This window comes from Anopheles coustani, chromosome 3, assembly GCF_943734705.1.
Source record: "Anopheles coustani chromosome 3, idAnoCousDA_361_x.2, whole genome shotgun sequence".
Classification (NCBI taxonomy): Eukaryota; Metazoa; Arthropoda; class Insecta; order Diptera; family Culicidae; genus Anopheles; species Anopheles coustani.
The window spans coordinates 53,103,816-53,118,461 of NC_071288.1; the positions used below are offsets into that span (position 1 = coordinate 53,103,816).

Below are 14,646 nucleotides of genomic sequence, written 5' to 3' on the forward strand. Positions count from 1 at the left end.
TTAGAGAAGCTTTTTTATCTCGCAAGGACACGCATTTCGACAATACAAATTACAAGCAATCCTAGACGACCATCCTAGACGGTTTTTATTTTCACTAAAAAAAATGGAGAAAATAATACACAAAAGACGCAAAGAGCAGGTGACAGTTTAAAGGCCGTTTATAGTATCGCGTTATTACAGCGTTTTTCAAATCAGATTCAAATTAAATAACAAAGCGTTGTCAGTCTATCTCCTTCTGCGTACTCGTTCCTGGCTGTTCACTCTCGCTGGTTACCATTGGCCATTTGAAATCAAAACAACTGCGTCTCCATTCTTTTCATGTAGTGTCTGGTGTATGGTTTTATGTTTGCTATTGTTTCAGTTATAATTAGTGTGCACTTTACATCAGGTATTAAAAGTAACGTAGTTTAAGATCGTAGCAACTGTTGGTCATCCAAAGGATGCCAACAAACGCCACGATGAAAAAGTAAACAAATGAAACACCAGTCGAGATAAGATGTTTTCAGGAATATTCAAGTGAGCAAACTGTAGGCAGTTTGCAATAGAACCAACCCGAAGTCGAACGTTCAACAGGAGGCTCACGTAGGTTGAGGTTGAGTATCTTTAAGCGTGAAATCGGAAAATTGTGAACTAGAGCAAAATGAGTGAATATACAGACTGGCGTGCAAACAATTCCGGCGACGAAGATGAAGATCAACCAGATGATGCACCTTTTTCGGGTCGTTCGGCACTGTTGTTACTGCTTGATTGTGCCTCGTATATGTTCGAAAACGATGCCGCATCTGAGTCAAAATTTGTTGAATTTCTGGATATAGCAGAAGCTATAATGCGGAACAAAGTAATAGCAAGTGAAAACGATCTGGTAAGCTGTTAAAAAGGCACGTTTATAAACATTACATTTTTTGTGACACTGTACCATTGTTTCAGATTGGGGTGGTATTCTACAATACCAAAAACAGTCCCGCACCGGAAGCTGAAGAAGACTTGCACTCGTCGCTGGTGGCACCGAGACAGTGTGCTATTTTTCTTCCTCTCACCACCATTACGGTCGAAATGATACGCATGATTCGAGATATGCGTGCGTCGGAGGATCACTTTCAGTTTGAGACTAAGTACGGTCACTCCGAGGGCACCAGTTTAGCGAACGTTTTATGGCTTTGCTCGCGCATTTTCTCGCATTGTGGGTATAAGCTGGAACATTCAACGATCGTATTGTTCACGGGCAACGATCAACCACACAGAAGCAACAGCAACGAATACCAACAAGCTTTAGTGAAGGCAAGAGACCTAATGCAAAAGGACATTGCGGTAGCTCTCGTTCCGATGGTCGACGATTTCGACTGCAACAAATTTTATAAAGAATTTTTGTGTACTGTCCTGGAGGAGGATATGGAGGAATTTGTTGCACCAGTGTACCAACAGTCGAAGGAACAATTACTACGTAGAATTTTTTCTAGAGATTTTAAAAAGCGAGCGTTAGCTCATTTGAAGTGGCATATTTCAGAGGATCTTGCACTTGGCGTTAATCTGTACTCACTGTCGAGGTTGGTACGATTGATTACTCGTTTTGCAATGCACATATTAACCATGTTATGCGTTTTGTTCCATATATTTTAGGAAACCTCGATTCCCAAAAAAAGTTAAATTGTTAAAGTCAACCAATGAAATTGTTGTATCGAAGCGAGTATACGTTTCTACTACTTTTCAAGAAGAGAACGAAGGGGAAGAATCAAAGCCGCTCCTTCCCGGAGAACAGAGGTATTTTTTGGAGATTGTGCTATCCTATTGATTATTTCTCACTAATTTCTTCTGTCTATTTTGATGCCATACTATTTTAAGGAGGTCCATTACTATAGGTGGTGAAACAGTATACTTCAAGCCCGAAGAAATAAATGCTATGAAACAGATGTTGCCTCCTGGCATACGTCTGCTCGGATTCAAACCGGCAGCAAAGATATTGATAACAAATCATCTGCGAAGTAGTTTGTTTCTCTACCCGAACGAAAGTCGCATCAATGGATCGACTACGCTGTTTCGTGCACTGTATGAGAAATGTCTTGAGAGAGGCCAGGTGGCATACTGCATTCTGACAATGCGACGGAAATGTCCTCCTAGGTAAAATAATTCGGGTTTATTCAAAATGTGGAAACATTTAATTTTAAAATATGCTCTCCAGATTGGTGGCTCTTGTCCCGCAAGAATTGGTACGTGATGCTGATGGTGAAATTTTTCGCCCAAGTGGATTCAGAGTCGAGTTTATTCCTTATGCAGGTAAGCGTCCCTCTTGTTAAACATTTAAATTCTAATTAAAATACTCACCGGCTTCAACCCATTCTAGCTGACATAAGGAATTTACCCATGCTCGAGGAAACAACTCCTCCGGAGGTGACCAAGGATCAGACCAATCTTTTCAAATCGGTTATCAAAAAGATCAAGTTTAAATTCAGCCCGGCACATTTTGAAAATCCTGCTTCGATGAATCTGTTCCTAAATGTTGAATCCCTGTTGTTTGAGAAAGAAGAGGTAGATTTAACGGATTCGACGCGGCCCGATTGTGATAGAATTGATTCAAAAATGGAAGCCCTTTTAAATGATATGCAACATTTGTTCGGCGAAGTAAGTACGCTGTTGTGTGGAACGTGCCATCGATGCAGTAACATTACATTAAACCTTTTTTATAGGACCCGACAGAGGCACCGAAACGTACGCGAAAAGATCCGAACGAAAATGAGCCAAGAGCTAAGACCGCTCGATCTGGACCGGAAAATGATGATGAACTAGTAGAAATGGTTAAAAGTGGCCAGGTAAAACACCCTCTATGAAACCAAGGATTTAGATCTGATTCTGATCTGATTTGAACAAATTGGGTTTTCTCTTCTCTCGGTAGGTTGCGAGCTTGACCGTGGCTTTGTTAAAAGAATATCTTCAAAGGCAAGGAGTAAGCGGCTTGTCTAAAAAAACGAAAGCAGATTTAATCGACCAGGTCCTTCGAATCAACCAAAACTCGTGAAAGTTACTTAACTAATAATAAAGAATATGTTTTAAAAATTTATTTTTGTAGAATGTTTATCATATAATATTATTCTATACAATTACGAGTTGTCGCATTTTTCATTCCTTTTTCCGTGGGAAAGTGAATGAAAGACGGACTTGTTCATGCATGTTACTCCGCTCCACTAAATTTGCTAAAAATTCAAATTATGGCACCATCGTTCGGCCATTTCTCTCTCTTCGTCTGTCTAGTGATGCAATCTGCTCGCCCTTTGAGGTAGAGCGGATCATTTTTGATCATTTTTTTCGTGCAGCCAAGGTCGAAAGATGGGTAGCGTGGATGGATAGTGGGTTTCCGGTTTGTAGATGGTTTCGGCCCATTCGTTCGTGTCGTCCCCATCGGCCGTCTTGAACGGGTACGTGCCCAATGTGATCGGGAGCTGGAGCTTGATTTGCTTTTCCAACGATTTCGGTTCGATTAGGAACTGCACAGGGTAGAAAAAAAAAAAGATAATTTCGGTTTTTGGTCCCTTCGGTAAACTATATAATTGTTACTTACACAAACGTCGTACTGAATCCGTATCAAGTGGCACCCACGCAAATTCGTTGGTGGAAGCGGTGGCACGTACAAGGACTCGTTTTGCCATTCATCCCTATGGCCCGCTCGTATTTTGCCGCGAGCGATCACCGCAAGCTCTCGCTTTTCCGTTTGAACGATTTTGTCACGAGCGAAGTACTGTATCGTCTACGGGAAATAAATTGACATAAAAAGAATTATTGTCAGCTGCGGTATCTTCGATCGGCTAATTCCGTGGTACGAACTTCCGTCAGGGCGGCTTTTGTAGATTTTATCGTAACGCTGCTCGCATTCGTCACTGTCGCTGTTATCATGATCGACTCGCCCGGCACGTATCCGCCTCGATCGAGAATGATTTTACATTTCACAATGCCTCCACCAACGCATGCCATGCCAAGATTATGCTCTATATTGCATTTAAATGGATCCTGAAACGATATTTGATTGTAGCTCCCGATTAAACAACATTTTCTTCAATTTAACTCACCGCTAGGTACTGTTGCTCGAGGTTCAGATCGATCGGATTCATTACGATGAACACCTGGTGGTTTTTGTGTATCAGCCCAGAAGGTTCGCGCAGCCCGGCCTTGCAGAAGTACTGCACCCAACCGTACCGACCCAGGAAGGTGGACGGAAGGTCAACCGGGAGACCTAGCTTAAACGGGAAGCTGTGGATACCGGGCGACAGTACCGTCGGACCTTGGTTGTCCGAATCGCCCAGCAGACGCATGCGAAAGTCGATGTAGTTCTCCTTGTCGTACGACCGCTCGTGCCGTGTGGAACGCACGCGTACGACACATTCGCCGACAACGTGAAAATGGAGTCCTATAAAAGGAAGGTGATGATGATCAATTGCTGCAGCATTAATTTACGTAATGACCCGTCGCGCATTGAATGTGTGGTTTGTGCTCCTTTTGGCAGCCTCGCGATCCCTTGGCCTTAGCTATGATGTCATCCTTCGTGTGATCATCCGCTTTTCGACCTCTACGTTGAGTGTGTTTAAAAAAACGCACATGTTCAGGATGCTCAACACACAAATTTAATCAAATGTAGAATTTATAAAGAAACATTTTGTTAAGCCATAGATACTTAAACAATGAAAAGAAACCTTCACTGATGAGGTTTTGCATCAATATTTAAACAAAATGAGTAATATCTTTTTCAAGGGCCTCTAAAGATATCAAGCATCATGGTTGGCTGAACAAACTCCGTTTTTTCTGTAAATATTGGTCATCGCAAGCGAACGATGAATATTTGGCGTGCGAAAGACGAAACCGAAATGCGTATACTAAAAAAGCTCCGAACGCTCACAACCCCCAGTATAGGGTGCAGCATTGGTCAGTTACACAAGAGCCAAAGCCCAAAAGGAAATAGCGTACGCGTTGATACAACGTTGAAGGTTAGCGAAGAAACAATTCGATACTGAGGTATGATACGTCCACGTTCGGTACTTATGTTCCACCGGGACACAATGTAACTTACCGAGCACCGGTGTGTCATCTTGCAGCTCAAGTAGTACCCTGCCGGAAAGGAATTGTCCCGGGAAGTACAGCAGCGACGTGTTGTCGAAGAGGATCAGAAACTTAAGCAATTTCCGAGGCATTTTGGCGGCTCGATGGTGGACCCTTCTGCACTGGGGGGATGTAATGTGTACTGTCAGCACAGCCCAACCGTGGTGTCATTGAGTTGAGACGCTGCTGGTGATGGTGATCGCGTAGTGATCGTTTCTGCGAACCACGGAACGTGTCCGCCGAGAAAGGGTTGGAGAAGTCGTCTAGCTGCCCGAGTATGGAATATACTGTATGACTTTATTTTTCTTTCCTCTTCACAATGTGGCTTATTTTTCTTCTCTCCAAGCTAACGGTTCAGTTGATCACACTTCCACTAGCATAATGCATGATTGACCGTGCGCGATAAGTTGAACGGAAAAGAACAATTACACATCACACGATTAGTCACCGCGCACCTTGAATACCACTGCGTGATCGATGCACGAGCAAAGTTTATGCCACTCTCGAACCAGCCACATATCGATCGTTCTTTTGCATGCTACTCGTCGTCGTCGTCGTCGTCGTCAGCTTGATCATAACTTCCTCCTCCTGTCTGAGGCCCACTGGATCATAACCAGCAAACTGCACCGAATGAACTAACTCATAAACATCCAACCTTGTGCCGAGTCGCCTGCTTACGTGGTGGTGGTGTTTGTAGTATAAGGGATGTTTTTTAAAGCTCTACTCTTCCAACCTTCTGTCTGCTATGTCTGCCTTGCACTGCGGGTGTGTCCGAATGTGTTCGTGTGCCCAGCAAATGATGTAAACCTTCAACGGGGGTGTCCCACCATCATCCCCACCGGATGGCGATGGTCCAAAATGTTATTTTATGTTTCATGTTTTTCGTCCACACTGCTTTCGGTCTCTGTTCACCAATTGATGAGCCGCCTGCTATGCTGTTCGTCTCTTTCCCGCCCAATAGTGAAGCGAGGGAAGATTTTTAAAAGGTTTGTCGCTTACGGCCGAGAAAAGTCTTTTGTGTGCAGAAGTTCAGAGAAAAGCTTGGCGGTCATCTCGAAGAGCCCATGTAGCAGCAATACGTTTTTGTTCTCAGCTGTAGACATCGAAATTGATTGAAAGCACGCTTGTGTTTAATTTAGTGGTTACCTCTGAATGACTTCATGAAGACAAAAATACTCACAGATGTGACTATTTACAAATTTTAAACATATCACGTTCGTCTGTTGAGTTGTTTTTGTTTTCCCGGTGTACCGGGTACATCCAAGGCAAGCGGACTAGTTCATAAATAAAAGTTAGGTTTATTTTATGCTCAAATATTGTGTGATCTTTAGCAGAATGATCATTGCAAGACTAGCTTTGGTGTGGTTGTGTATTTCTTCTTTTAGCACAGCTCATCCGGGAATTTATAGGCGAGCTTATAGCAGACGCAAAGGTTCTTTCATTGGTGCTCCGGTAAAATACAAACGACAAACGGAAGCTACCTATCATCCTTACGTGGGAATAGATCGATCACGTTTTGAGTGCGTTAGATTATTTTTCTACACAATCCAATCAGCAGTAATAAATTATGTTGCTACTTCTTTTCAGAGAAGAACTGTATCCGGATGAAAGCAGTGACGAATCAATGGTCCATCTTCGCCAAAAGGCTTCAGTGGCCGAAGTTTTCCGCAATCGTCTCATGGCATGTGGTTTGATAACAACCAAATCACCGGAACGATGGAGAGATCGGTTAGTTGCAGAGTTGGATGACATAATAACGGACATAGAACACCGATGTGCTGTTTGCAAGTCTCTGTATGACGAACCATGTCGATATGAGTTACTGAGAAGCTTGATCAACCCTTGCCCTGCGTGTTGCAGACAAAATGCAAAGAAGCGGTTGCTGTTGACTTTACAAAAGGTTCTTGAAAAGTCGTTTGATAATGAGAACATGCCCGAGGATGGCGAAAGTACGGATGAACGAATATCTGGTGAAAATGGAACGAAAAGTTCGTTAAATTGGCAGGTTACTGATGTTCCAAAGACTAGAAAAACTAGAAGCACAACAGAGTTGCCCATCGAAATTACAACAAATGCATCCGGCACGCGTGCACCACATACAATGACGCAAAAGCATAAGTTTGGACATGATTGGTGGCCACAGCAGACCGAACGCTCAACTGGCTCAACAACGGTTCGATACAATGCCACGAAATTTGGTTCGAATCTAAATTTTTCTTCTGCCGCAGATGCAGACCTGTCCTCAATGCACGTTATTAACGGACAAACTGTGAATAATGTACACGACTTTTTGCAACAGTACATGAATCTAGTATACGGGGGCCAACCGGGAAATGAGCAGAGGAGACAGTTTTTTCTTGACCAACTGTGCAGAAACGCCACCAACGGTCGCATCGTGCTCCAGTGCAAGGACATTACAGGACACCGGAAAGTACGCTCGCCGGCAGAAACAGTTCCAACTTGGAATGCTGGTCAAAATTCCTACACCGCAAGTGACGTTCAAAGATCGCTTCTTTTTGCTACCACACCCATGAATGGTAATTTAACGAGCAAATCTCATGGCAAGAGTACTTGAATCCGTTACTAACATAATTTTTACACGTCAATTCCTTCTAGCGATTCAACCTGATCACATGGGCGGACGTTCTTGTTGGTGTTTTGGAGGAACTAATCATCAGCAATGGCACAGAGGACATCGTTAAACTTATTTTGTGACGCAGGCACTGCTAAGCGCTTTTGAACGAATTAAAGTTTAAATTAAATAAAGTTTTTTTATTTTAGATTTTTTAACAATCTTAATTACAGCCTAAAATGCTTTTTTACTTGAACATGAAAGAAAAATTTCACATTTCCAAGGTTAACGGTTAAATTTGATTTGGGAAAATAAAAAAAAACTGTAAGCAATTGAAATGTTTCACTACAGAAAGATTTCGCATAAAATTTTTTTTTTTGTGGCATAAATAGGGTAAAAGTACCCATTTTGGCCCACATAGGGAAGGGTCATCACAAAAGAAATCGTTGCATTAATTGTACCGAACATATAACAATAAACTTGGTATGGTAATGTAGAGTAGTATCTAAGCATGCACTAAAATTCATATTTTTTAGTTTATTTTATGTTTTCACTGTAAAATGATCAATTTTACACGCTTTTTGTTGCTATTTTGGCCGACTATGACTCGGGGTCCACACTACAGCGCGACGTCCCGTCACGAAACGCGACGTCGCCTGACAGGCGGCCGAACTCACTCGAGGTCCACATTGCAGCGCGACGTCCCGTTTCAAAAGTAGCCCAGTTTCGGCAGAACAATCGCGCAAGCCAAGCGCGACAGAGGTAGGAGAGTATGTGGAAATATGTATCACATTGGGGCGCAAACTCGGCTAAAATTTTTTATTGAACTTTGAGGTAGTAATGCATGATATTTGTTTAGCTACGTATTTTATGCACCCTGAGTGAGTTTGGCGCTTCCACATTTGAAATTCACTAAGAAAACAAACTTAAACAAACAACGACGATATTTTGGCCCGCTGTAGGAAGTATAAATTTCCACATCATCTCCTACTTGTTGAAGAGCAGTTTGTTTACGTTTCGGCACCCGAAAAAACTTGGTAAAAATATTAATTAAAACGGAGTTTCATAACTGAATTACATTTGTGAAGCCTAAAAATAAGTAGTACAACGAAAACTCCGATGTTTCGTGAAGAATATTGCTCGTTTTGTTCGCGTTTGTGATTCGGTTTGTTTACGTTTTGTACAGCTGTCGGTTTGTTTACGTTTCGAATTGGCGTTTGTCAAGAGCTAGCGCGACGTCGCGTTTTTCGCTGTTTCTACACAAGCGCGATTTGTGCGACATGTTTTTGTACTCGGGGTCCACACTACAGCGCGACGTCCCGTTTCAAAAGTAGCCCAGTTTCGGCAGAACAATCGCGCAAGCCAAGCGCGACAGAGGTAGGGGTGCATGTGGAAATATGTATCACATTGGGGCGCAAACTCGGCTAAAATTTTTTGTTGAATTTTGAGGTAGTAATGCATGATATTTGTTTAGCTACGTCTTTGATGCACCCTGAGTGAGTTTGGCGCTTCTACATTTGAAATTCAATGAGAAAACAAACTTAAACAGACAACGACGATATTTTGGCCCGCCGTAGGAGGTATATATTTCTCCGTCATCTCCTACTTGTTGAAGAGCAGTTTGTTTACGTTTCGGAACCCGAAAAAACTTGGTAAAAATATTAATTAAAACGGAGTTTCATAACTGAATTACATTTGTGAAAGCTAGAAATAAGTAGTACAACGAAAAATCCGATGTTTCGTGGAGAATATTGCTCATGTTGTTCGCGTTTGTGTTTCGGTTTGTTTATGTTTTGTCCAGCTGTCGGCTTGTTTTCGTTTCGAATTGACATTTGACAAGGGCTAGCGCGACATCGCGTTTTTCGCTGTTTCTACACTAGCGCGATTTGTGCGAAATTTTTTTTGTATGGAGTTCTGCCGCCTGTCAGGCGACGTCGCGTTTTGTGACGGGACATCGCGCTGTAGTGTGGACCCCGAGTATGGAGTTCGGCCGCCTGTCAGGCGACGTCGCGTTTCCTGACGGGACGTCGCGCTGTAGTATGGACCCCGAGTGATATTCATGGACACAATTCAACCCGGTTGTGCAGTTGTCAGTTGCAAGACACCCGGATAATCCGCCGCCCGGTTAATTCGGCCCCGGATAATCGACGTCCGACTGTACTTTCTAGTGGGCGAAAATTACATACATGGGCCAAAATACCCTCACTGACCCTATTTGAAGCTTGTTGGCGCGCTGCTGTTGTCTAGTGGTGGGTACATCGAATCCCCAAATCCGAATCCCAATCCATCAAACAGTCGCGAGACGATGCAAACCGATCAAATAGTGCAATCGTTAATTACAAACTGAATCCTCATCAAATCACTACTTATAACCCGCTTTTTCTATAATAAAAACGTGCCACACACTTCCAACGGAAGTTGCGAGGTTCGGTGAAAAGGCTGTAAGTACCTAGTTCTGTAGATCTTGAAAATCAACTAACCGCAGATTTACACGGCGCTGTGACACTCCTGCGACCGGGTTTCTGCGATCACGGAAATGTCAAAGTAATCAAAAAATAGCCCAAGTCGGTCATCTCGTATGTCAAAAGTGTCGCAGAAACTCGCAGGATTGGCGCAGCGCCGTGTAGATCTGCGGTAACAATATGTATTTTTCTCGAAGCTTTACTACAAATCGCGCAAAAAAACCTAATCTCTATCTGAAATCAATCACATTGTCTCTACGACTCGAGTCGTCGACGATCGTTACGTGAGTGATTCGACTCACCTCGTGTCTGGATTGAGTCACATATAATTCAAATAGATTCGGATCACCTTGATCGAATTGAGTATCGAATCAAATCTTTAGAATCCTTCAAATTGGGAACTGTCAAAAGCGCGCGCATGGATTTGGTCTTTCATCTTTTGCATTTGTCACAGTGCTGTTGTGCAGAGGACCCCGATTTAGGAAACGTGAATAAAAGTATTCCTTAGGTATGTTTCGGTTCAGAAGTATCGCAGTCCTGCGTATCCATCGACCGTGTACCATCGCAGCGTGGTAGAAAGTGTGGCAACAATCATTTAGAGTCGTAATTTGCCTTCCAATTCGACCGTCGGCCGTCCGTGCTCGTTGCGAACGGCGAGAACCTTCTCCCGTGGCAAGAAAAAAACCGTCGATCACGGACGACCGAGCGGTATGGGCGATGGAAAGTTTTTGACGTTTTTCACTTTCGACACGGTGATCGGCTCGTGGAAATTATTGTTATTTAATTGGACTACGCCAGCGACGTGTAGTTTTAGCATAATACCAAAGTCTAAGTCTAATGAGGTGACCTGTTTAACGTTTTCCCTTCTGTTTGGTGTACTAGTTCAATCCCCCCCTGGTCTGAGCAACACAATGGCACCGGACAAGAAGCAAAAAGGCCGCAACAAGAAAAGCATCCCGGTAACGAAGAAGGATGACAAGAAGGATGTGAACGGCACGAACGGTGCCACCGCCGAAATGACCGAAGAAGGTAGTGTTGACTTCAAAACCCAACCCGTGTAGGGAAGAGTTCTTCCAGACGTAGGTTTTAATTTTTGTGTTCTTCCTTTCCTTTGTTCCCTTCCTTTCTTTCGCCCTACAGAGGCACTGTGCGCCAAGTTGGACGAAGAGGCACGGATCAACGCGGAAGCGCGTGCCTGCACCGGTTCGCTGGCCGTGCATCCGCGTTCGCGTGATATTAAATTTTCCAACTTCTCGATCACGTTCTTCGGTAGCGAGATGCTACAGGACACCATGCTCGAGCTGAACTGTGGCCGAAGGTACGGTCTGCTCGGTGCGAACGGTTGCGGCAAGTCCTCGCTGCTGTCGGTCCTCGGAAACCGCGAGGTGGCCATCCCGGACCACATCGACATCTTTCATCTGACGCGTGAAATCCCCGCCAGCTCGAAGAGCGCGCTGCAGTGCGTGATGGAGGTGGACGAGGAGCGCATCAAGCTGGAGAAGATGGCCGACGCGCTCGCCGACCAGGAGGACGACGAGGCGCAGGAGCAGCTGATGGACATCTACGATCGGCTGGACGAAATGTCAGCCGATCAGGCGGAGGCGAAGGCGTCCCGCATCCTGCACGGTTTGGGCTTCTCGAAGGAGATGCAGGCCAAGGCGGCGAAGGACTTTTCCGGTGGGTGGCGTATGCGAATCGCGCTCGCCCGAGCGCTGTACGTGAAGCCGCACCTGCTGCTGCTCGATGAGCCGACCAACCATCTCGATCTGGACGCGTGCGTGTGGTTGGAGGAGGAGTTGAAGACCTACAAACGAATTCTGGTGATCATCTCGCACTCGCAGGACTTCCTGAACGGTGTGTGCACGAACATCATCCACATGACGCAGAAGAGGCTCAAGTACTACACCGGTAACTACGAACAGTTCGTCAAGACGCGCATGGAGCTGCTGGAAAACCAGATGAAACAGTACAACTGGGAGCAGGACCAGATCGCACACATGAAGAACTACATCGCCCGGTTTGGACACGGTTCGGCTAAGTTGGCCCGGCAGGCGCAGTCGAAGGAGAAGACACTCGCCAAAATGGTGGCCCAGGGCCTCACCGAGAAGGCCGTGGACGACAAGCAGTTGAACTTCTGTTTCCCCTCGTGCGGTACCATTCCGCCGCCCGTGATCATGGTGCAGAACGTTAGCTTCCGGTACAACGACAAGACACCATACATCTATAAAAATCTCGAGTTTGGCATCGATCTGGACACGCGGCTTGCGCTGGTCGGGCCAAACGGTGCGGGCAAGAGTACGCTGCTGAAGCTGCTCTACGGTGATCTGGTACCGACGTCGGGCATGATCCGCAAGAATTCCCATCTGCGCATCGCCCGGTACCACCAGCATCTGCACGAGCTGCTCGACATGGACACCAGCCCGATCGACTACATGCTGAAGTGTTTCCCGGAGGTGGTGGAGCGCGAGGAGATGCGTAAGATTATCGGACGCTACGGGCTGACCGGGCGTCAACAGGTGTGCCCCATCCGGCAGCTGTCCGACGGTCAGCGGTGCCGTGTGGTGTTTGCTTATCTTGCCTGGAAGAAGCCGCACCTGCTGTTGCTGGACGAACCGACGAATCACTTGGACATGGAGACGATCGATGCCTTAGCCGAAGCGGTCAACGACTTCGAGGGTGGCCTGGTGCTGGTCAGTCACGACTTCCGGCTGATCAACCAGGTCGCGGAGGAGATTTGGGTGTGCGAGAAGGGCACGGTTACCAAGTGGAACGGTGGCATTCTCGACTACAAGGAACACCTGAAGAAAAACATTGCCAAGGAGGCCAAAGCGAGCCAGACCGCATCCAAGTAAGGTGTGTCACGACAACGACACACGGTCATGGCATCCTATCTTTCCCGCGTCAAGCATGCCGCCCCTCCCAAGCGTTGGTGCAGTTGCTTTTCTTCTTTCCCACCCAACGACGATACGGTGGTGTGTAGCAAGAGGCGGATCGACAATGGACACCTCCTACACCTTTCTGGATGATTTAATTATTGAATGTTAGACTAACGGTGAAGGAACCTGAATGACGCATTTTCATGAACCGTTAGACTTTCATTCATTCGACTCAACCTCACCCTAGAAGAGTATAACCACATAGATACAAGGTCAGCGCGCCCCGAAAACCGCAGCAGTTTAAAATGGATCGCCACTGAGCAGATAGTGATAGGAACAATTATAAAATTGCAACAAATAACGACCACCCCTGCTATAGAGAACCAAACACAGAGCCTTGAAGCAGAGTACACAGCTTAGGAAATCGAAAACAGGATTGCATAAAATTTGTAGTTGAACTATTACGCCTCTCTTTCTCTCTCTCTGAGATCGATATCTATTATCAAGTTTCTTTCCCTTTTCAATGTCCTATCGATACAATAACTTCTGACGCTCATAACCGACTATAAGGCGCATAATAGACGAGCCAGCAACAACACACGCAACAAAAGAAATAAAAAGGAAAACATAAGGTGCAACTCCCCACGACGCCTCAAAAAAAAAAAGATGGTTCGTATGAAGTACGTATGTAATTGGTAATTTATTAAACTATGTATTGCTCTACTGTGGTTTATTTTTTATCTACCTTGTATACACAACAATAATATATGATATCGCAATAAAATGTATCCGGATTATGGTTTGGTTTTCTTATGTCCAGCTCCTTTCGTACATCCAGCTAACCCTCATTCCTTAATACTTTCCCGCTCCTCACTTCCGCGCCGTTCAATCTCCGCGTTCCTTGAATTCAAAAAGGATACAAACCAAAAATCTTCCTGTGTTTTTTTCTGCTGCCTTTGTTACTGATGACTCGTATGGCCTGTGTGAAATGTTTTGAATATTGCATAATCGTACAGGGCTATCGATCGGCTTCAATCGGATTCTGTTGCCGTCTTTAGATTGACGTAACATCCGGAGACGAAAAATAACCTTACTACCTAGCGCAGCGTGGAAGAAACGTGCTTCAACAGACTGCGTCTCATGTATTTAACTTTTATTTCACGATTGTAAGTACTGATAAGAAAATGTGAAATAGAAAAAAAAACCCTCGTAAAATTGATTAGCACTTGTAGGGTATTATTAGCAGCGTTTAATTTTCTTTGTGATAAACAAAACAATTCGTTGTGAAAGCTACTGAATGGAGCGAGCTTTGAAATATAAAAAGAAGTTTGAAGTTCTCGTCATATAAATCAACTTATCAATTTACAAATAACATTTTTGGCAAAGTTTTTCTTTTGGTAATTTAATATTCTTGTTTCTTCACTACATAAACTTCCTTTGAACATTTTTCGGATTATCTGCGGTTATTGTGTCACCCTTTATTGTGGATAATCGAGCGTTTACGTTACTCAAGGCTGCAATGTAAAAATATTGAGAGAAAGCCATTAATCTTCTTCTTCTTGGCGTAACGACCTCTTGGTCATGCCTGCCCGTTTAGGGCTTACGAGACTTGTTTCCCTGTAGTACGTGGATAGTCAGTCCTCTCGTACAGGGGCCA

General features: G+C 44.5%; 4 protein-coding genes across 4 annotated transcripts; 3 read left to right on the forward strand and 1 right to left on the reverse strand.

The window, feature by feature from the left end:
* Positions 1-408: 408 nt before the first annotated feature.
* LOC131271981 (X-ray repair cross-complementing protein 6) lies at positions 409-3,052 on the forward strand. Its single transcript, XM_058273580.1, has 8 exons — positions 409-862; positions 928-1,544; positions 1,618-1,758; positions 1,840-2,115; positions 2,177-2,271; positions 2,339-2,616; positions 2,682-2,804; positions 2,888-3,052. Exons 1-8 carry the CDS (start codon positions 641-643, stop codon positions 3,008-3,010), a joined length of 1,875 nt encoding a protein of 624 aa, XP_058129563.1. The 5' UTR covers positions 409-640; the 3' UTR covers positions 3,011-3,052.
* A 49-nt stretch (positions 3,053-3,101) lies between these two features.
* On the reverse strand, positions 3,102-5,171 carry LOC131271987 (arrestin domain-containing protein 4). The gene is made up of 5 exons (XM_058273588.1): positions 5,051-5,171; positions 4,056-4,393; positions 3,814-3,996; positions 3,551-3,736; positions 3,102-3,476 (listed from the first exon to the last, which is right to left on the reverse strand). Exons 1-5 carry the CDS (start codon positions 5,169-5,171, stop codon positions 3,279-3,281), a joined length of 1,026 nt encoding a protein of 341 aa, XP_058129571.1. The 3' UTR covers positions 3,102-3,278.
* A 1,243-nt stretch (positions 5,172-6,414) lies between these two features.
* On the forward strand, positions 6,415-7,813 carry LOC131271986 (uncharacterized). Its single transcript, XM_058273586.1, has 3 exons — positions 6,415-6,599; positions 6,667-7,616; positions 7,696-7,813. Exons 1-3 carry the CDS (start codon positions 6,415-6,417, stop codon positions 7,779-7,781), a joined length of 1,221 nt encoding a protein of 406 aa, XP_058129569.1. The 3' UTR covers positions 7,782-7,813.
* A 2,737-nt stretch (positions 7,814-10,550) lies between these two features.
* Positions 10,551-13,802, forward strand: LOC131271982 (ATP-binding cassette sub-family F member 2). Its single transcript, XM_058273581.1, has 3 exons — positions 10,551-10,621; positions 10,996-11,142; positions 11,254-13,802. The coding sequence occupies exons 2-3, from the start codon at positions 11,025-11,027 to the stop codon at positions 12,963-12,965; spliced, it is 1,830 nt and encodes a 609-aa protein (XP_058129564.1). The 5' UTR covers positions 10,551-10,621; positions 10,996-11,024; the 3' UTR covers positions 12,966-13,802.
* The last annotated feature ends 844 nt before the right edge of the window (positions 13,803-14,646 follow it).